This window comes from Camelus dromedarius, chromosome 14, assembly GCF_036321535.1.
Source record: "Camelus dromedarius isolate mCamDro1 chromosome 14, mCamDro1.pat, whole genome shotgun sequence".
NCBI lineage: Eukaryota > Metazoa > Chordata > Mammalia > Artiodactyla > Camelidae > Camelus > Camelus dromedarius.
In genome coordinates, this window is record NC_087449.1 from 7,598,250 (window position 1) to 7,621,255 (window position 23,006).

Consider the following 23,006-nt stretch of genomic DNA (forward strand, 5'->3'; position numbering starts at 1 on the left):
TAACATTGACTTCAATCTACTTTTAAAATACATGTGTATTAAAATTTCATATGCTTTGAACACAACAAATTACAGTTGATTTTTAAATCTTTAAGATTACTCTCAATACAACAGAAATTACATGACAATCTTGAGTATAAAAGCGTAATTTTGCTGAAATAAAAACAAAATAAATAAATTTTATGGAATAATAAAAGACACAAAAAATCCAAATTATTAACATTGGTGTAATAATAATTTAATGTAATCATCTCAATGGTTCATTGACATTCAGTCATAAAATCCTTAGCTTTACACACAAACTCATATAGATATAGACATAGGGATATTTATTTGTTTAATCATGTTGCCAAAATCATGGCATCTGTTGCCTAAGATGAATTGAATTGAGAGACAAAGTTCTGGGTGAAGCAGAAATCACAGCTTTACTGCTTTGCCAGGCAAAGTGAGTCACAACAAGCTAATGCCCCAAGGCTGTGGACCCGCCATAGGAGGGTAAGGGGAGCTTTTAAGAAGGGTCTGTTCAAGAAACTGTGCTCTGATAATGATCTGTAGAGGAGGGTCCCTGCACCCTTTCCTTCTTAACACAATCAATCCAGCATCAGGGGTCTCAGATGATTTTCTTCCTCCAGTGATCGTGTTTACTTGCCCGCAACCTTTTTCTTGGAACAAAGAACACCCCAGGGGGAGCGTGAGTAGGAGTAGCTTAATCATTAAAAACAACTTAGGTAAACAAGCATAGGTGAGGCCATGCTGATTTCTTGTGCAAAATGGTTAAACAAAAACCAAGAAAACAAGGCAGTTTACGGTTACAATTATGAAATGTATTTTTCAAGGAAGAGGATAGTTTGTTGGTTCAGTTATAACTAAAATATTTAGACTTCAGAGTGTGGACTTCCGTTTGTGACCTTGCTCTGGGGCCTGCAAATGGTAGGGGAGGCTCTGGAGACTTATGGAAACTCGTGGTGTTGGAAACCATCTTTCCACCACAAGGAGAAAACCTACCTGATAATGGAGCCAACTCAAGAGGAAAGCAGAGCCAAGAAATGGAAAATGAGACTGAGAACTAACGGTGTGATTAATGTGTCTGGGTCCTGAAGATCCACCCATGAATGCTTAATTCCTTAAGATAATAAATTCCCACTTTTTTGCCCATGGAGTGTTCTGTCACTTGTATCGCATGTCACAACTTGTATGAAATCCTGATTTTTGATTCAGGAAAATGTGATGCTTTTACATGTAGAGTTAGCAGTGGGAGTGACAAGATCGCAGTGGGGAAGGAGAATGGGAAGGAGCCAAACTGAGGAGGTTTTGGAAAATGGGGCATGTGTGAACCTTGGCAGTAAAAGAAATAGTTATGAATGTCACTCCAGGAAAGTAAATGTGAATAATCACTTCTTAGCCTTATATCTAAATGCAATCTAGTGGTCTATAGATAAACTAAAAAAAAAAAAAAGTTTCGCAAAATTTGCATGAATATGTATATACTCGTTTCTGGAGAGAGAATTCAAAGCTATTCATAGATGCTCAAAAAAACAAAAATGTAAGCTCTCATAATAAGAAACATTGCCCTTCTTTTGGGGCAATTGGGAAAGCTTTTGAAACAGTGGTGAGATATCAAAACAAAAAACTATACTTTAGAGATTGTGAAATCTCTGACCATGGCAGTGCCTCTCAAATTACAATCCACTGCCACCTGCACCACAGTCACCTGGGGCTCTTGTTTTAAATTCACATTCATGGCCCTCATCCGTAGCCAGTGAATCAGAATCTCTGGGGGCAGGGCCTAGGACACTGTAATTGGAGTGTATGATAGATTAATATATTGAAATTTTACATGGCTTTCCGACTTGATTGATAATTTGGCAGAATTTTAAGTGGAAATCATATTCTTTCAGAATTTCAAATGCATTGCTTCATAGTCTTTGAGTTTCAGGTGTTGCTCTTAAGAAATCTGTTCACATTCTGATTCTTGATCCTATGTCACTTTTTTTCTCCCTGGAAGCTTTGAAGATCTATTGTTTGCCGCTTCCTTCTGAGAACTCGTGTCCTTCATTCCCGGAATTTTTTTGTTACTTGATTTTTGATTTCTTCTCATCTAGACTGCTCTTCCAATTTTCTTACTGAGAGGTCTTTAAAAACAATTCCTCCCTATTCCTTTTTCTGTTGTTCAGGCCTCTTCCTTTTATATTATTGAATTTTCTTGTTTGTTGTCCATGATTAAGTCTTTTACTTTTAACAAAGTATAAAGAGAGGGTGCCTGGTGTTTCTGACTTTGAACTTGCTACAGGATGATCTGGGGGCATGATGCCAGTATCTTTGGTCCGGCACAAAGTCGGTTATTTCCCGTTTTAGATATACTACCCAAGCAGGCACCAGAGACGACATCCTCTCCAAGGAATTAATCCCCAGACCTCAGCCTGGGTGTGAGAGCGGCAGCTGCCTAGAGGCATAATGAGGCTGGAGAAAGGATCTAGGGAGCTAAAAGCTTCTCAAGCAGCTTTCACGCATTCCCCTCCTTTCAGACATCATACCCTCCGTCTCCCCTTCACCGCTAATTCCTGACGTGCCTCTTGCAGTTTCGGAACATTTTGAGGAATCTATGGCTTAAACTGGGTTGATTTCCCCACTGTTGGGGCTTGAGGCACTGACCCTTCCTACTTGTGCTTTCCAGCTCCCAAAATGTTGCTGTCATCTCCTTGCCCTTGTGGGTTTAGGTTTTCCCTGGAGTTTAAGCATGGCAGGAAGCAAATGAGAGGCTTGTGTTCAAATCGCGATCTTAACTGTTACAGATATCCGCCTCTTAAACATTTCTGGGCCATTCCATCCAAGCAGCACAGTCACCCCTTCAGAGGCACCCTACTTCTCCACTTTGAGGGCTCCCTCCAGTTTCAGACTCCGCAGGGAGGACACAAACCAAAGAGAGGCGCAGTGTTGAGGGGGCGTAAACGGTAGACGATATGCACCTGAGGCACCAAGGTCCTAGTTCACTGGGCTCGACGCGCTGGGGGAACCTCGGCGTTTCTGCTGGGTTCAATCCCCAGGCTCGGCGACGGCCCCGCCCGCCCGGAGCCCCGCCCCCGCCCCGCCCCGCCCGGCCCCGCCCCCGGGAGCCCCGCCCGGCCCCGCCCCTCCCCATCCCGCCTCAAGGCCCGCCACCGGGTCCAGGATTCCGCGACTCGCTCCCGCTGCCCGCTGAGACGCCAGCATGGCCCGATTACAGCTCCGGAGCCGGCGCCTCGTCGTTCCCTCCCAGCGCGGGGCTCCTGGGCTTGCTCCGCTGCTGCTGCCCCTGCTGCTGGCTCTGCCTCTCGCGGCCGGGGCCAACTGCCCGTGCCAGAACCCAGCGCTGTGCAACCCGATCACCCACCGCCTCAACTTCGAGGTCAGTGCCTCTCTCTCCTGACCCTCCGGGTCTGCTCCTCAAGGACCTAAGAGGAGTTACAGTAGAAGAACCGAGCCCTCAAATGAGGTGTTGGGGTACGAAACCGACTTTAACCACTCGCGGAGGGCCCGTCTGTTCAGATTTCCTTCAAAGTTAGAGGTAACTCAGGCTCAGAGAGGTTGAGTAACTCTTCCCAGGTCTCACAGTAAGTGGTATTCCGACCCAGATCTGACTCCAGGTACAAGCTCCTTGCGTTGCCGTGCTGTGCCTCTCCGGAGACGCTCTGGCCAGACAAGCGGCGAGGTCGGGGAAGGAGGTACCCGCTAAGTAGTAAGACCCGTTGGTTTCCAAGAGGATTAGGATGAGTTTGAAAGAATCTCAGCACTCCCAAAGTCCAGTGGAAGACAATATTCTGCTTGCCTTGTTTTTCTATATCTGCCACCCAAGAAAGGGGACAAAAATAGATCTCCTTCTACCTACCTATTTATAAGGTCTTGGGCAGCTTTAAGGGAACGCCCTTTCAGAGGCAGTGTGAAGACGACCTGGCTGCTTGGCCTTTGATGACTGCAGCAGGAACTGGACACATCAGGCAGGTGGAAAAGCTTAGTCCAAAAGAGCAATTCTTTTGTAAAGACAGTGGCTAATCGAGCAGATTACGTTTGAGGCAGGAACATTTAAATGTCAATAAAAAGTACATGTAAATTGCTAAGAAGAAATAAAAATGGTGGAAGTATGTATGGAGGACCTGCTTAGCGTGGAAGCCCAACATCTGAGAGACTTTCCGTAGCACCCAGTGCCTCTCAGTGGGTTAGGCAGTGTCTGTGGGCCTCTAAAAAAACCAGTTATGCAAAAAAGCAAAATTTTGTTCATTTGTATGTTCGTAGTAAATGGTCTTTTCTCTACTGACCTATATTTTTCAAACACAAAGACTAAGGTGCCCTACTTTTTCCCTCATATTTTTCAACTGGTTCATCAAGCCGTTTTTTTTAGGATTTCTATTGTATCACATGCTGTCTATATATTTTTAATAAATTCAATCTTAGTTATCAGAATTGAAATAGGGTAAGGTTTGTGATGGAAATATGAATCTAAAAAATCTAAAAACAAGGGGCTGTTCAATCTCACATTCTGTAATTTTTATTCTTTCAGTGGGCAGTTGCTTAGTAAAATGGGTTATGCCCAGTTAATTCTGAAAAGCAAACAAAAAGCCGAAAAGGAGATTGAAAATTAGGAAAAGTCTGGCTTAATTTTTACAGCAAGCTCTCCCCACCCTCCTTCATCCATTGTCCTCACAGTGGCCCAGTGATCATTGATACCCCTCTTTCTTGCTTCCCCCCTCCCTCTTCCAGACTGTTTGTCTCTTATATTTTTTAATGCAAATCTTATGATCCTCTGCATAAGACACTCTAATGGCCTCCTATTCATCTCAGGAGAAAATAGAAAATCCTCAGTGGTCTGTGAAGCCCTACTTGATCTTGCTATCTCCTATCTCAGTAGTTTTATGTTTCCACATACTTTCAGGATTTCTGTGCTCCAACCGCATTGACCTTCTTTTGGCTCCCAAAATTCAGAATTCTTCTGAGATATTGAGACCTTTGCCTTTTTTTTATTCCCTCTGCTGAGAATGCTCTTTTTTGGTCCATGGGTACTCCTCCTCCATCCTGTCTAGGTCACTGCCCACATTTTAGTCCTCCCCTAAAGAGTGCAGTCCTCAGGGAAGTTTTCCTGCCCTACCAGGTCACAGGTCCCCTTTATATGCTGTCATAGTGCCCTGCATTCCCATGGAGGCCTTAACACTATTAAATAACTAACGGACCTGGTCCATGTCACTAATGCCTGGCCATATACCCCGCCTATGCCTTATTGGGATTCAATAAATATTTGCTAAATCAATGAATTAACACCTTATTTGTAGTAAAGTAAAAATGATCAGTGTTTCTGTGCGTCTAGAATTATCTATGGAAAAGAATATATGGGAGAAGCATAATACCGACCACTTTAGCATTTAGCTTGAGTACTATTCTAAGAAGTCAGGCTCACCAAAAATCATTCATAGGAAATGCAGTGTCTGTGGGTCCATCTGGAGCAGCCAGAAACGCGAGTAGTCTTAACCGCCTCCCTTTCTCTTACCTTACTCATCCAGTCAGTCAGAGTTCTGTTCATTTTGCCTCTGTAGGATCTTCCAGGTCTATTCATTTATCTCATAATCTCTGCTGCTCTACAACTTTAGTTGAAGTCACCTCCTCCACTTGTCTCCAGTCTTCCAGCAGCTTTCCTATTACATGTTCTGCCTCCAGTTTTAGCCTCTCTTTAAAACCATTTCCCACTCCAGCTGACTTTTTCTAAAATGCATACCTAAAAGATGTATATTCTCTTATTAAAACCCTTCCCTCAGGATAATGTCTCAAGCGGGCTTACAAATCCCTTCACGATGTAACCCTGCCTACCACTCTCTCGTTCTTTACTGCTGTCTCCCTCCAAATTCCAGACATCAGCTCTACTCAGTATTTAGTTACAAACCACCACGCTCTCTCTGCCTCCAGGCCTTGGCACTTGCCACTATTTCTTCCTAGCCTGCCCTCTCCTACTTTCTGGGCCCCACTAATTTCCTCTGCCACCAATTATATTGGGACCCCTATGTCTTGTTCACTGTTCTACTCTGTGTCCACCAGTGCCTGGCATGTGACTGATGTTTAATTAATGTTACTTTGGGTGGTCAGCGTGTTATTCTTCTTGCTTTAAGTGAAGGTGCTTATCCTTGTTGTTTTGACAGGTCTTTGTGTTTGATGTTGGACATAAAGTTTGGAAATATTATGACTGGTCACAGATTACAACTGTGGTACTTTTTGCAGATTATGACCCAGAACTTATGTGTCATGCTCATTCAAAAGGGGCCAGGGTAGTGCTAAAAGGTGAGTTACAGTTTTTACCACGTGTCTATACAATTGGTACATTTACTTGCTTCATCTGTGATCCTGTATTTCCAACAAATTTCCTTTTCGTGTTTATCTAGTATATTTTGTAGCATCCTAAAATTTTTTTTCCTAAAATTAATCTTAGATACTGTTTATTTCTCAGATATATTTTTAAATATTTAAATGTGAATCCTGATTAGCATGATGACCCTTTGCTAGCCATAGTCCACAATTTCTGCTTTTAATTTGAGAATGATATTACTAATTATGCATAACGGTTATTTTGTAAATTAATGACTAATCATTTTCTGTGGATTTTGATATATTATTTCTTCATTTGGAAAACTTGAACTGGGGGCTTAGAATTCCAAATAAACAAGATATCTTAAAGACATTTGATCTGTTTGGAATGGGTTTGTGAAGTAAATTTTATTGAACTGTGAAAAGCATATATGTACAAAATATGTATATTTCTTCCGTAGGAGATGTATCTGTAAAGGATATCAAAAATCCTACTTTTAGAGCATCCTGGATAGCTAAGCAAGTTCAGCTGGCCAAAACACAACATATGGATGGAATTAATCTAGACATAGAGCAAGAAGTCCAGCGTTCATCACCTGAGTATTATGCATTAACTGCTTTAGTCAAAGAAACTACAGACACTTTCCATCGTGAAATTAAGGGATCACAGGTAAAAATTCATTTGCTGTTTTTTGGAAACCCCTTATCTTTCCTATCAAAATGTATTCATGAAGGTATGACTAACAGAATCTCAGGGGTTTTTTGAATATTTCTTTTTTAAATCATTTTTTATTGAGTAATAATCATTTTACAATGTTGTGTCAAATTCCAGTGTAGAGCACAATTTTTCAGTTATACATAACATACATATATTCATTGTCACATTTTTTTTTCGCTGTGAGCTACCACAAGATCTTGTATATATTTTCCTGTGCTATACAGTAGAATCTTGTTTATCTACTCTACATTTTGAAATCCCAGTCTGTCCCTTCCCGCCCTCCACCCCCTTGGCAACCACAACTTTGTATTCTATGTCTATGAGTCTGTTTCTGTTTCTGTTTTGTATTTATTTATTTATTTATTTTTTAGATTCCACATATGAGTGATCTCATATGGTATTTTTCTTTCTCTTTCTGGCTTACTTCACTTAGAATGACATTCTCCAGGAGCATCCATGTTGCTGCAAATGGCATTATGTTATCGGTTTTTGTGGCTGAATAGTATTCCACTATATAAATATACCACTTTTTCTTCATCCAGTCATCTGTTGATGGACATTTAGGCTGTTTCCATGTCTTGGCTATTGTAAATAGTGCTGCTATGAACATTGGGGTGCAGGTGTCATTTTGAAGTAGGGTTCCTTCTGGATATATGGCCAGGAGCAGGGTTCCTGGGTCATATGGTAAGTCTATTCCTAGTCTTTTGAGGAATCTCCATACTGTTTTCCACAGTGGCTTTCCTTGCTTCCCTCTCCCACTCTTAATGATTTAGATGTCTTCTTTTACAATTTTGTGTTTATTCTTTTTGTAATTCATGGCAGTTATCTCTTTCCAGTTCTGAGTTTCTCATTTTTGTAGCATCCTGCTTCTTTTCTATTTAGAGTAGACCTGTCAATATTTCTTTCAGCATGGGGTTATTGTTGCTAAACTCTTTTAGTTTTTGCTTGTCTGTGAAGTTCTTTATCTCTCCTTCTAGTCTAAAGGATAGCCTTGCTGGATAGATTATCCTAGGCTGCACCTTTTTTACATTCAGGACTTTGAATATATCTTGCCACTCCCTTCTGGCCTGTAGTGTTTGTGTAGAGAAATCAGCTGAGAGCCTTATGGGGGTTCCCTTGTAACTCATTCTTTGTTTTCCTCTTGCTGCCTTTAGGATCATTTCTTTATCCTTGACTCTGGCCATATTGATTAGGATATGTCTTGGTGTGGGTCTGTTTGGGTTCTTCCTGTTTGGGACCCTCTGAGCCTCCTGTACTTGGATATCTGATTCCTTTAGGTTTGGAAAGTTTTCAGTCATGATTTCTTCCAATACCTTTTCAATCCCCTTTGTTCTTTCTTCCCCTTCTAGAGCCCCTATTATGCATAGATTGGCATGCTGTATATTATCCCATAGGTTCCTTATATTGTTTTGTTTTTTATCTGTTTTTCCCTCAGCTGTTCTGATTGAGTGCTTTCTGTTGTCCTGTCTTCTAGGTCACTTATTTGTTCCTCTGCATTATCTAGCCTGCTTTGTACAGCCTTTAGATCAGTTCTCATTTCAGCAAATGAATTTACTAATTCTACTTGGTTCTTCTTTATAGCTTATATTTCATTTTTGACGTATTTTATATCTCTAAACACTATCTGTTTTAGTTCCTTCAGTACTTTGATCACTTCTTTTCTGAAATCTTGATCTAGTAGGCCATCAATGTCTATTTCCTTGATCGTGCTTTCAGGGGATTTCTCTTGCTCTTTTAATTGGGAGTGGTTCCTCTGCTTCTTCATATTGCTCGTATCTCTCTGGCACTGTGGCTGGTGGGCAGGTGGGTCACTCCCCCTCCTGATGCCGCAGTCAGATGCTGCGCTCGGGCGAGGCAGGTGGGTGAATCGCACCCCCTCCCAGCACCGTGGTCAGGTGCTGCATTACTGCCAGGAAGGCGGGTGGCTGCCCGCCCTCTCCTGGCACCGGTAGCTCTGCTGCTCTGTGCAGCTGCCTGCTCCGCCTTGGGTCGGCGCTCTGAAGGCAGGCTTGGGGAAGACCGTGGAACGGCCCCACCCCTGCTCCGTGCCAAATCTCAGCTCCTTCTTTGTCTTGGCAGTGTGAGTTCTCTGAGGTGCCAGGGCAGAAAGATCCTATCTGCCTCGGGCTGTAAACAAGTCTCAGTCCTGCCTAGGAGGTTGCGGAGCCCCCAGATGCGGATTCAGGTCTCGGCCCCAGCCCCGCCCCCGCCTAAGCACTGCACACAGGAGATGGCAGCTGTGGCTGCGCCCCACCTCTCTTCTCATGAGAAGCACCAGTAATGGCGCCACGGGTCGGAGGAGACAAAGGCTACGGCGTCCCTGCCCCCAGGGCACACAAGCCGTGTTGCTTTGCTTTTTCACAATTTATGGGGGCCTGAGGTTGTTCTGCTCCGTATCCCCTCCCAGCCATGGCGTGTAGCCCCCTGCAGTCCCCTGGGGCTGCCTCAGTGCAGCCGCCCCCGTCCTCCACCCCGCTCAGGCGGCCTGGCCCGACCCCAGCTGCCGGCTTGTGTCTCGGGCTGGGTGTTGCAGGGACCCTTTGTGTCCGTTTAACTCAGTTCTGTTGGTCAATGGGTGCTCGGGGCAGATCTGAGCCTCGGAGGCTCCCCCTCCATCCTGTCGGCCTCTCTGTTGGAAAGGGGAGACCCAGCGAAGAAGCGCTATTCCTCCTTTGCTGCTCCCTCCCCGCGGGACAGATCCCGCAGTGTTTTGCTTTTTCTTCTTTCTTTTTTCCTTTTCTCCTACCAGATTTTTGGTGTCTTTGTCTTTTGAAGAGGGCAATGTTCTGTCGGAGTTCAGCAGGTGCTCTGGTTGGCTGAGTGGGCCCATAGATGTGAGTTTTGGTGTGTTTCTGGGAGAGGGTGAGCTACAAGCATCCTTCTACCCCGCCATCTTGCTTCTCTCTCCAGAATCTCAGTTTTATTGAGTAGGAAAGAATTTTAGCATATACATCATAAAAAAATTTTTTCCGGAACTTTTGAGGTTCTTACTAGAGAAGTTATACAAAATGTTAAAGTGCTAAATCGGTTCTCTATTCACATTGGGATGTAACACTGGAATTGCCCCACTTAATTGCTTTGCAGCAGGGTTTGAAATACTAGATAGGCAGTGGGATCAGCAAGAATCAGGAAGGGTTTAGCTGCACAGGTCCTGCTTTCATGAGTTCAGGACAGAAACAGCTCTTGCCTAAGAGCTGAGGTAGTTCTGGGGAAGTGTCTCACTTGCTCCACAGACTCTGAATTACCTGCAGAGCACCCAAGGCCCAGTAAGGCTCAAAGGCCTAATTCCATGGAACTTGTCAGAGCTATGACAAAAGGCAGTATACTTCCCCACTACCGTAATGAGTATGATCAGAGCAGAAGGTCACAACATGGCATCTTGCAGGCAATGTATGAGTAACAAAGGATAATGTGGTCCCAGATCAGTGATTCTCAAAACTGGCCATATACCAAGATAACCAGGAATCCTAAAAAAATTAAACACACACACAACACACACTGGATCCCACTCCCAGAGACTGTTATTCAGAAGGTTTTGGGTGAGCCCAGAATCCATGCTTCTAAAAAGTTTCATTGGTGGTTATGATTAAGAACTACTAGACCAGAAGATTCTAGACCAAATAGACATAGGAGGCTCCTAAATTCCCGCCACCCGCAGATGTGTGGAATGTTCAGCTACACACGGAGCGACTTCCTCTGAGAGAAATCCAGAAACTAGCTGAGTGACTTCTACACATCAGGTCACTGAGAAAATAACCACATTGAAACGGGTAAGAAAGGTGAGACATACTTGTCATAAACCCCATCCTGACACACCACACAGTCCGGAGCAAACCTCCTACTGCCAGCTTCTCCCTGAGGAGCCAAAAGTTTGGACCGCACATTTAGCACCCCAACTTTTAAGACTCCCACGAGGGATGGGCCCCCAAGTTACCTAACTCTAAAAGCCAACAGCACTTGCATTCACAAAGCCCCCTAGGGCCACAGCAAACAAAGATGAGGTTCTTAGCAGGCACAGGAGCACTTGTGGCATCTGATCCCCCAGAGCTCAGCTCAGAGGAAGCAGGCAAAACACCCGTCCCCGGTCTATTCCTGCCAGGGGCTTATCTGCATATTTCACAAGTGCTGCCTGCGGGCCTAATTAGCACGCAGATAGGTAATCACTGCAATCTTTTCCAGAGCCCAAAGAGGCTAGTAAGCATTTCCCCCTGCCTTCTTTTTTGTTTGCTCAAATATTAAAAGTAAGTCACCAGTATTTCCCTGGAGGGAGCATTTCCACATCTCTAGCAGCCTAACTTTGACGGCTGCCATCCAAGGGATGGGCCTCAAATCACCTAGCTCTGCTAGCCAGCAGAGCTTGCATTTTTGAGTCCTGAAGACGGGAGCAAACAGGGAGGCAGTTTTTAAACAGGGCAGGAGCCTGCCATGGCTATCCACCCAAGCTCCGGCAGAGGGAGCAGGCAAAAATGCCCAACTTCCAGTTCTCCCTGGAAGGGGATCAAGTGCCTACTTTCCCAGCTGCTGCCTGAGGGTCCAGCTTCTAATGAGCCTGCATCTAGGTGCTGACCGGGATTCTTCCCTTCGGGACCCTGGCGGATCTTGACACACTCTCAACTACTACGAGCTACACATAAAGAACAAAGATAGCTCCTTGGACAGTCACAAAGTTTAGGCAACCAGGAGCTCAGGCGAGGTTGAATGAAAAGGTCTGTTTCCCACATGAGACCAGCCTGTCAAGACGGGAAGAGCTGGTTGTCTTTTCTAATGTGCAGAAATGAACACAGAGATTTAAGGAAAATGAAGAATCAAGGGAATAGATTCCAAATAAAAGAAGAAGATAAAACCTCAGAAAAAAAGACTTCAATGAAACAGAGAAGTGACTTACTTGATAGAGTTCAAAATAACAGTCATAAGGATGCTCACTGAGGTCAGAAGAGCAATACATGAACAAACTGAGAATTCCAACAGTGACATACAAAATATTTAAAAGAAACCAAACAAAATCTTTGAGAAGCAGAATCTGCTAACTGCACTGAAAAATTCAACAGAGGGGTTCAACAACAGACCAAGTCAAGCAGAAGGAAGGACTGACAAACTTGAGGGCAGGGCTGTGGAATTCATGTAACTAGAATAGCAAAAAGAATAAAATAATAAAGAGTGAAGATAGCTTGAGGAACTTCTGAGACACATCAAGTGGGCCAATATGTGTATTATTGGAGTCCCAGATACATTAAACAAACACTAAGATGTCTGAAGGGAGGAACACACAGCAGTACAGCAGTTGCAGGGGACTGCCATACTCCACTCTCAGCAATGGACGGATTGTCCAGACAGACAGATAATCAATAGGGAAACTTCAATAGGGAAACTGTAGTTAGACCAAAAGGAGAGGCTGGTAAAGGGGTATAAACTTTTAAGGTATATGATGAATGAGGTCTGAGCATTTACTACATAACATGGTGACTATCGTTGATAATACTGTATTGTATAACTGAAATTTGCTAAGAGAGTAGAACTTAAGTGTTATCACCAAACTAAGAAAGTACGTAAGTAATTAAGTAAGTGAGGTGATGAGTTTTTTAATTAACTTGATGATAGGAATCCTTTCACATATATATGCATATCACCATGTTGTACACTTGAAATATATTACAATTTTATTTGTCAGTTATACCTCAGTAAAGCTAAAAAAAAAAAAAAGAAACTGCTAGGCTAGCCATTGACTTTTTTGAAGGCAGGGACCAGCTCCTTGATGTCTAACACAGTATTTTAAAATTATTTGTTGAATATATGAATGATACCTGCCTTTCAAAATTTTGAATCTAGTTAAGTAGGATATATACAGTATAAACCAGTGACTCTAAACCTATCTCAGAATCACCTGGGAGTGCTTGTTAAAAATATTCCCAGAGGTTGATTCTGGCATAGATTCTAGGAACTGAATTTTTACCAAGGGTGATAAGTGATTCTGGTATAGTTGGTCAAAATGAATTCGCGAATCACTGGGAAAATAATAAACAATATAAGGATTGACATCCCTGTGGCTTTATAGTAGGGAAGGTTTGTCAGTGTGGAATTCAGCTTTTCAAGTGAGTACAAGTTGGGTGTAGCAAATACCTGGTATGCAGGCCACCATACTCCTCTCCTCACAAATTTTGGTCTCAGAAACTTTCCTTCTTTCTCCAGACTGCTGTGGTTAATAGGCTAGAATTCACGTCTGGGAAACAGCTTACGTGCTAGTCCTGACTAAGCTGCAGTGAGACGGCAGGGAGGACGAGACTGAGCAAAGACTTCGCAGTAGGAATGTCTGCTTCCAGGTTTGAGGGGCAAGTGAACGATCTGAGTTACTATGTTAGCTTCATGTTAAGTAAGTTAGTGGGAAGTACAGTTGCCAAGATGAGCCGGATTGTGGAAATCCAGAATGCCAGACTGAAGAGTATGCATTTTATTCTGTATGTAATGTGTTATGTGTAAAGAAAGTATTTGGGGAAGATGCTGGCAGTATATAAAACAGTCTAGAGGAGAAAGGGAGACTAGGAAGGACTAACCAACTAACCCAATAACCCAATAACCCAATAACTTGGAATTTATGGTTCGAATTGGGATGATGACATAACTCTAATACTCAGCAAGCGTTCAGTATTCACTGAATTAATTAATTAATGGAAAGGAAGGGGCAGGACAATTATAAGAGGCCACCCAAAGGAAAATATGAGATTAGTCATCAGGTGTAAGGGAAGAAGAGTCAGAAAATGTCCCAAACGTTCTTAAACTGGCGACCAGAAAAAAAAAATGACTAATGTGGAGCCTGGAAGAAGAAATGAGTTTTTGGGAAAAGATGATAATTTAGGATTATAGAGCTGTGGTCACAGAGTTAAAAAGCTAGAAATGCTCTTGAAGAATTCTTTCTACACCTTCATTGTTCACAGGTGGGAAAAGATTCAGGTATTTTTCAGACCTAGTTATAAGAGAGCTAAGACCAGAAACCAGAGTCTTCTGATTTCCTTTCTAATATACTAACACTGACAGGAAAGCCAGGTGAAAATATTCTTCCTCCCGAGGAGAGAGGTAAGGACTTAGAAAGCGGGTTTGAAATTTACCTGCTTAGAGGTAATCAGTTCCTTTCTCTAGCACCTTATTATACTTCCATTGTGTAAAAGGAGGCAGTGACAACATGAAGTCCAATATGTACACATTTCACTTTATAACCTATTTTGCTGGAGAGCTTTGAGGAAAGCTTGTGCTTACAAAGCAGAGCTTCCTTTAATGCTCATAATGAGAGAATTATAGACAGAATTTTGAGAAAGTCCTAAAAAGAGCTGTAGTAGAATAAATTGGCCAAAGTGTAAAAATTCTAACTAAAATACCTCAATTTTCGTAATGTTATGTTTGTTGAGAGCCTAATAAAGAAGAAAACCTTTAATGAAGCTTTAGAACATTTGCATACATGTAAAACAAGGCTAGTTAATATTCAGTTAAGGCAATGAATCTTTCAAAGAGACTCATCATTGTTGAAGACTGGCTTGCTATTCAAAATGAAGGATAATTTATCATTCAAGTTTTATTTGAATATTTCCGTAAAATAAGAGCATTTAAGTGATTTGCTCAACATTTCAAGTTGATTAATACATACCTGTGGCCATAAAACACCACTATTCTTGAGCTGTAATGTTGGACTAAACCTACTGTGTAATGTGATTGTAAATCAGGGGCTCAAACTCCCAACACAGCCCGGTCAGCTTGTGCCAACAGATGACCTATTTAGCCTTCATGGTATTTTTAAGACCTCTGTATCTGAATTCTTTTAGTGTGCTTTTACTCTCTAGTTGCTTATAGGCCCTACCCTGCAGTCATTACACCTGTTTCCTTCAATCAGTTGAGTTATCAGTCTATCCTTTGAAGGCATTTGGGTTTAAAACTCTTCTTCTGCACAGAGCCCTGCTCCTGGTCATTGTGTATGTCCATATACACTTGGGTCCAAATATATGTCCATTATCCTAATATATGTCCAAAACATCATCCAAAATACATGTCTGGGTCAGTCTATGTAGGCAAAAGATCTATTTCTCAGAATTGTTCTAGTTCCATACATGTCAAACCCTACGTTCATTCACGGAAGCAGTTCTTTTTTCTTGGGTAACACGAGGCAAGAGAATATATAACCAAGAAAACATGCGCCATAATATACATATTTGCTCATGTTACAGAAAATGGTTTTTCCACAGGTAACCTTTGATGTTCCTTGGTCTTCAAACTGCGTAGCTGGAAGGTGCTATAATTACACTGAAATTGCATATGCTTGTGACTTTCTCTTTGTGATGTCTTATGATGAACGAAGTCTGCCCTGGTCACAATGTATTGCAGGAGCCAATTCTCCCTATACTCAGACATTAACTGGTAAGAATTCACAAAATGACCATTTATCAGTAGCATTAACTCTATAACCACAAACATTAAGATATATTTTAGTATTCCTAAGTCATTTGTATACATTTTCCATTTGTAACACTTTCTTGAAACATATAAAAACCATTTAACTTAGAGAGCTCTAAAGTTTACAAAAGTTTTCAAGTTTTCAACTACTTCTTCTAAAAATCTTGTGGGACAGGTATATTATTATTACCCCTCTATTTGGGTGTTACGTTCTCATGACTGCCCAGCTATTAAGTATTATATGGTAGGGATACAAACAGGTGTTCTAACTTCAAGTCAACACCCTAGTCAGAAAGTTACACAAAGAAGATACTTGCTTATTTAGAATTTGACAGCATATTTTTGTTGACATAACCAGTGTTAAATAATAGCAAGGGTAGCTATAATATGAGCTCCTATCATACCTGATTGAGAGGATTGGCTTTACCTTTTTTGGCACTTACTCTTAGTACCCACGCTAAATGAAGAACTGTATCCCTATCAGAAGTGAGTACTTCCAGTCTGTAATTCATATTACGTGGCCTTTGCAATCCTTTCCAAAGTTTGGATTGGCTTGTATCCCACTCGCCAATTGAATAAAAGATTGCTTGCTATCTTTTGGACTTAAGTGAGATTTTCTTGGATAGTTGGCATTGATTTAAGGGTTAATTAATACATAAAAATTCTTTTCTTTTTCATATGGAGGTAAATTGTAGAACCTGGCCTCATTTTATCATTTCCTAATTGTTTGGACAGAATAGTGTGATCATAAGCATATTCTATTTAAAATTTGAAAAATAATTTGTTATAATAACAAAATAATCATTTGATCCAGTGTTTGCAAACTGTGTTTCATGGAAGAGATGTTAATTGTGTACATCAATAAATGGTTCATTATCAAATATGTTTGGGAAATGAAACATACCCCACCCCTCTTTTGGATATTTCTAAGAGTACACAATAACTCTAAAGGTTCTGAAAAACAGCAAATTTACTCAACATCCTAGATAATCTTGGAACATATCTTGGTGGGAAAACAAATTCTGCAGCAATGGGCAAGAAAGGGATTGATAGTACCAGGAATTTGTTCGTTTTTCTCTTTGTTTCCTGTAACAACAGATTATCTGCTACAGAGTATGACGGGAGCATTTCTTATCCCAAGTGTAATTCATGCTTTTAGAATATTGATAAAATGTGGAACACATGTGCATTCTATAGCAATTATGAGACCATCCCTGCCAGAAAGTTTAGGACTTACAGAACTTTTTTAAAACTTTAGAATCTAGAATATCAGATCTATGCCTTAGCAGTTAACAGTCAGATTAGCATGCTTTCCTGAAATGTCATTGTTTCTGAAATTAAATTTTGAGAATTTTCTGTTTCAGTTTGATCTTGTGTTTTCTATTATTCAAAAAGAAATAGTTTAGAAAGTGATAATTTATACTTCTTAATGGATGACCTCTATAATATCATGTTAGAGAAATATTGTATTATTATGTATTTTGCATGAATGTACCTGTTTTTACAGACTTAGATTCTGGACAGTTGTATAGCTTGTATGAATACATTAGTAGATATATGAAGAGAAAAAAATAAGCTTTTTCTGTCCCTATTCGATTAGGATATGAGGACTACATCAAGATAGGTATTAGCCCTAAGAAACTTGTAATGGGTATTCCCTGGTATGGTGTTGACTATACCTGCCAGAATCTATCAAAGGTAAGAGCAGATCATTTCTTATGTAATTTTTTTCTTTCTATTTTTTTTAAAGCCTGTTGTGTTTCCTCTACATAAATTTCATTTAGAATTTAGAAACTTCTCTCTATATAGAATACATACCACTTTATTGAGAATTTCTTTAACATAATTTGAGATGAAAAAGTAGACAGTTTATTTTAAATTATTAAACCCTATGAAAGTTTCTGAATGTTATTATATTTTTATTTAATCATGAAATTTAACTTTTATTGTGTGTAGTCAGGTTATCTGTTTATGGTATGTATTTTAGATCTAATAAATAATTTTTGATTCTATATTTAGATTTGGCTCTTAAGATTTGCTTAAGATAATCTATAACATGAACGTTTTTGCACTTCTAGGATCATGTTTGTACCACTGCAAAGCACCCCTGTAAGGATGCTGTACACCATCAGGTGCCCTATAGATTGATTATGAAGCAAGTAAACAACTCTCCTTCTAAAATCCTGTGGGATAAAAGTCAGCAGTCTCCTTATTACCACTATCAAGTAAGACTTTTCACAAGTTATGAACCTTTATTCTATTAGTTTTCATAACTGCATATGTTCATAATTACATATTTGATAGTAAGAATTTCTATCAGTTTTCTTATAGGGTACAACATACAGACTACCATTTACATGAGTAGTCTTGTCTTTGAATCTGTGTAATCAGATTTACCTCCCTTATGAGCAATTCAAGTTATGCTAATAGTGGAACTGCTCTGCACGGGCCACTTGTCATTTAGGTGACATAATAAAAACATGCATATCACAAACAGGATTTCCTTAAGAGCTGACAATTAAATACGGGGTCTGTGGCTTTTGAAAGGGCTTTGGACCAAAATAGGCCCCTTGCTCTGAAAGCCTCCATTTCAAAGTAGCCTTAAGATTCTGATGAGGCTGTTACGTAGGGAGGAATGAGGCTGAGAACAGGAGCTGCGTCATCATGGACTTCACAATGGAAAACAGTATCATTTCAAATTTATTCCAAAATTCAAACTACGTGATATTAAACAAATTATAACCAACATTAGAAATTAGAGACGGAGAAATATTACAAACAGAAACTTGAAGAAATAGAGATGACTAGCAAGTCTTTCAGGCAGTGTGTGACAAATAGGAATTGCCAAACCAAAGGGGAAAAGAAAGTTTATTTTTTTCATAGTTTACCTTTAGCATAATAAAAACTTTTTCACATATCAGAAATCTAAGTACAGATCATCCTTGAATTCGCCTTGGATTATGTTACTATTAAAGGAGCCCTTAAATGATATGACATTCCAGCAAGAATTTATATTTCTTACTTATGGCCTGGTACTCATTTATAAAAATGACAGCAAATACACATATTTACTACATTATAATTGATATATACTTGTACATGCCTATCAATTATACAGAAAGCTTTAGTGTAGAGCTTTCTAAAATTTAGAATCTAAAGTATAAACTTATTAATTAAACTAGGGTATATTGTGAGCCTGTCTTTACCAAAGAGTATTTATAGAACTCTCTTCTGGGAACTGTTAATAACACACACACACTAGTGGTTACCAATGGGAAGAGCAGGGGGAGTGGCAACATGAGGGGGTGAGAGGTGCAAACTATCTGGTGTAAGTCAGGCTCAAGGAATATAGCTAATATTCTGTAATAACTGTAAATAGAAAGTAACCTTTAAAACTTGTTTTAAAAATTTTTAAGTAAAACAAAATAAAGTTAAATTTAAAAAAGAATATACTAACCTCCTCCTCTCCCTGACACACACACAAATACACATACACATGCCATGGCCAAATATATTTGGAAAATACTATCTACTCTAAGTCCCTCTTGGAGATTTATAATGTCCATAATATTATATTCAAAGACTTGAGAAGTACCATAGTACATAAAGCCTTTTCACTGACTCAGAACCCTATTTCCCAGCACTATTAGAAACATGCAGGGGGAATGGTGTTGCATGGGTATCAGTTTGGTAAAGGCTGTATGAAACCAATTATACATAGTTTAGAAATGTAAAATTTAGAATGGTTTTACCCTATGGTGTACTGCTTTTTGTTAATTCCTGACTTATTTTTTTCTTAATGCGTAAGAAGACACATTCTTGGATTTTAGAACTCAAGAAAGATTTTTATGAGTCTTGAAAACTATTCATTTAATGGCACTTCAGACAACCATCGAGTTATAACAAATTTGTTTTTTTTTTTAATTCATTGTAAAATTCCATAGCAACCAAAATCAAGCTTCTATCTTAACTGAAGAGAATCATTCTGCTTTCTTATGCTGTCTCAGCACCAGCAGCTTCATCTTGCACTCCATATTCTTGGAGGCATTTATTCCTTAACCATGCATGTATCAAATTTACATATACTGTTTTTCATCCTTTGATCCTTCACTGTTTGAGGCATTTGAAATTTCTTATCATATCAAAAAGGCTCAAAGCACTGGCTAGAATGATGGCAGAATTCAAAGGTAGGTGTCTTTGGGTTAGCCCTTGACTCCACAAAAAAAAATCTTTCTATATTAATGTACAAGTTTTGCAAGTTGCCTTTTAGTACTGAGGCACAATTGGTACTAGAGCATGCATGGCTTTTTCTAGTACTAAAGATTTTAAAGAATGGAATATAAGATATAGTATGAGACATGCTTGTATTAATGAGTCTCCTGTACTTAAATATGCCACAGCTTATTCATTTACCAAGTGACTATTGCCCTTTAAAGCAGCCATCTTAGGAGAGGATTCTGATTCCAGTGGTGCTACCATACGTAAAAATATTACTAGTATTCATTGAGAACTGCCTTTAAAGAGTTCCCCAGATGTATATAAAAATCAGTAAATTATTTTAACTCACAGGTCATTCTATTTTTACTTCCTGTCTTTTCTCCTTCCTTTACCCTTTTGCCTAATTCTGCTCCTTTCCTCTTTCTTTTATCCTTTATCCAGTAGCTTATATACTTCCTAAAGGGGACTGCGTTTAGTACTAGATAGAGGCACGTGATACTGGGGAGAAGAACTTTACAGGGTGGAAGGTGAGCATATGACCAGTTTCTAGTCTGTGGCTCTTAATGAGGTGTGTGCCTTGGTCATCCATGGGGTCCAGACTCAACAGGCTGTTAGAATCAATTTTATAAGACTTAGAAAAGGAGGTATTTTCTTTGTCCATTGCCATTACCTTTTGACTTGACTGATTCATCATAAACAAAACCATCTGTTGAGGTCCTAATTAGGCACATTTCCAGTAACTGTAGGGGATACAAAAAAAGTGTATAAGCTGGTTGTATGAGCAGTGATCTTCCTTAAACTTGGCTGCATCTCAGAATTACCTAATAGAACATTACAACATGAAACAAAAAAACAAATAAATACATGTTCTAGCATCAGCTCTGGAAGATTTTGATTCAGTAAGTTTCATGTGGTGTGGGTCCCAGGAATCTGGTTTTGAAAGCCCTCATAAGTGATTCAGATGTGTACATATTGGTTGGTAATCATCAGATCAAAGCAAGGAAGGAATTTTAGGGCATAAGAAGAACCTTAAGTAGAATATATTGAGAGGCTCACCTGTGTAATCTCTGTTGTAAAAGTGCCACAAGCAATGACATCTAGAAAGTATCATATACAGAACCATGGAAAGTATTGTGCCCTAGAATTTTTATTATTTCATTGTATCCTTTTTGAATCATTGGATTTAAGAAATATTTTTCCCTCTTACTATACTGAATACTTTCAATTTCCATTTTAATTTATTTATATAGGATAAGGCTGGTCATTTTCATCAAGTGTGGTATGATAACCCTCAGAGCATTTCTCTAAAGGCAGCATATGTACAAAACCGTGGCTTACTCGGCATTGGCATGTGGCATGCAAACTGCCTTGACTACTCTGAAGATGCTACAGCCAAAAAGCAAACTGAAGAAATGTGGAAAGCCTTAAGGAAAAAGCTGTGACAGGAACGAACATCTTCTGTCAAACTACTGAGATTTAGAAAAATGATCTGTAGTAGTTCTAGTTTCTTGAAGAGATTAAAAAAGTATACATTTTTGTCATGTTGCTATATATTTTAGTTATTTGTATACTCAAAAACAAATAAAGAATAAAGAAATGCTTTGATTGTTTGAATTTGAAAAAAAATGCACATCTATTTATATATATTGTGTACAACAATGTAAGGGTTAAGAAACAAGTCAACTTACTATGTTAAATATTCCTAAAAGATGTTCAATACTATAGTTAGAAATAATTGCTTTCAGAACTTTATTATGCTAAAATTGTCCTCATGATATTAAAATGTATACTTATAAATCAATAATTTTTTAAAATATGTATAATTTGAAGTGGAATTGTTTAGAATAGATTTTTTTTAAAACTTAGTCTTTGAGAATCAGTAGTCAATAAATCTAAATTTAAAACTGCAATTTAGTGTCTTTAGGTTTATCCAACTGATGCTTCCTGGCTCCATATGCACTCATGTTCTCTGAGTCACTTGAATTAAACTCACTTAGGCCTCCAGAGGGAAAAATGAATATAAAGCATCAAAATACTTAACAAAATACAAGAAGATAACTTAGTAGTAATATTTTGAATTAGTAGGCTAGAGCTACCTAATATTTTCCAGCTAAATTATTTGTTGAGGTTATATCTGAAATGTTTATGAAAAACCTGGTGTTGAACCTGATTCAATTCAATTTACCCTTCCAATTATTAATATTCCTTCATTTATGGACCTCTATGTTTCTTGGTTAGTCTTGTCTTCATGGTTAAATTTTCTGTATCTGCATTTTACTTTTAATTACCTAAAGATATTGGTTTCTCAACTGTTTTTTCTATCTACAAGAGAAATTTTGTGCAAAGAACTTTTTTTAAATGTATAGAAGTTTCTGTTCTCGTAGGCAATTAAGAAGAATATTACTGTGTTACACTTATATCAGTTCCTATAAATACTTAGATTAAAAATCTGCATCCTTGAACTCTGGATTTACATAAAATCCTGCCTTCCCTGCACATTTCCTCCTCTCCACGTTGGAATAAATGCTTATTCACAGTCATCTGCTATGATAATATTTCATTTCCTACTTAAAATTATTTATGGCAGAGTAACATTAACCATTTTCTGTAGTATTTGCTGAATTACTACTGTCTTTTTATTTCTAAAATTAATTTAAAAACTTTAAATTCTTAGTACGAATCTATCATGGCTGTGGATGCAAGTTAGATTCAAATTTATTAAAGTATATAATTTTTTATTTCATAGTCATACTAGCTATTACAATTTAAGACTATTTAAAAATGAAGATGATAAAATACAGTACTATAAAATAATATATAATATATTTGAAACCTTCAAAAATAATCAAAAAGGCACCATTTTGGTTTTTTACATCTAATATTTCCTGAAACACTGTATAATACACACATGAAAAGGGAAAAGATATAAAACTTATAATTTATAAAAAACATTGCCAAAGAGAACAATGGTTAAACAAATTTGTTCAAGTAAGTAAGTTTTTTGACAAATGAAAATTTTAAGTTAACATACCTAATTGAGATTGTAAAGATGTATTAAACTTCTGTGTCAGTTCAGCTTTCAATGTGCATAAATCTGAAACTGCTTGTTTTCTCATCTATAAAAAAGAATTGCCTTTCAAAAATGAACTTTCATTTTACCTTTCTAAAATTATATAATTGTCATATTAATAAGGGTTTCTATAACAGTTTGCACTGTCTTCTCTCATTTGCCTTAAATGCCTTCACTCCCATTGGATTACTACGGTAAAATATAGGCCATAAGTTGCAACTGCTAAATATGCTACCAAATTTCATT

The 23,006-nt window shown here is 39.0% G+C and overlaps 2 protein-coding genes across 2 annotated transcripts in view; one reads left to right on the forward strand and one right to left on the reverse strand.

Annotated features, from left to right (window-relative positions):
- The first annotated feature begins 3,164 nt into the window (after positions 1–3,164).
- CTBS (chitobiase) lies at positions 3,165–21,600 on the forward strand. Its single transcript, XM_010987156.3, has 7 exons — positions 3,165–3,385; positions 6,159–6,297; positions 6,783–6,991; positions 15,265–15,436; positions 17,073–17,170; positions 17,551–17,697; positions 20,941–21,600. The coding sequence occupies exons 1-7, from the start codon at positions 3,209–3,211 to the stop codon at positions 21,130–21,132; spliced, it is 1,134 nt and encodes a 377-aa protein (XP_010985458.1). The 5' UTR covers positions 3,165–3,208; the 3' UTR covers positions 21,133–21,600.
- The window catches only part of SPATA1 (spermatogenesis associated 1), a 35,142-nt gene continuing 30,290 nt past the window's right edge, over positions 18,155–23,006 (reverse strand). The window contains exon 12 of the mRNA XM_064493392.1: positions 18,155–20,430. Within this exon, the coding sequence (XP_064349462.1) occupies positions 20,323–20,430 (108 nt within the window). The 3' untranslated portion in view covers positions 18,155–20,322. The remainder of the gene's footprint in view (positions 20,431–23,006) is intronic.

Bases quoted from the DNA above. Each gene is read 5' to 3' on its own strand.
- CTBS (XM_010987156.3), top strand. From the start codon at position 3,209: ATGGCCCGATTACAGCTCCGGAGCCGGCGCCTCGTCGTTCCCTCCCAG. The intron at 15,437-17,072 runs GTAAGAATTCAC...CTATTCGATTAG, and splicing joins CTATACTCAGACATTAACTG to GATATGAGGACTACATCAAG. The intron at 17,171-17,550 runs GTAAGAGCAGAT...TTGCACTTCTAG, and splicing joins CCTGCCAGAATCTATCAAAG to GATCATGTTTGTACCACTGC.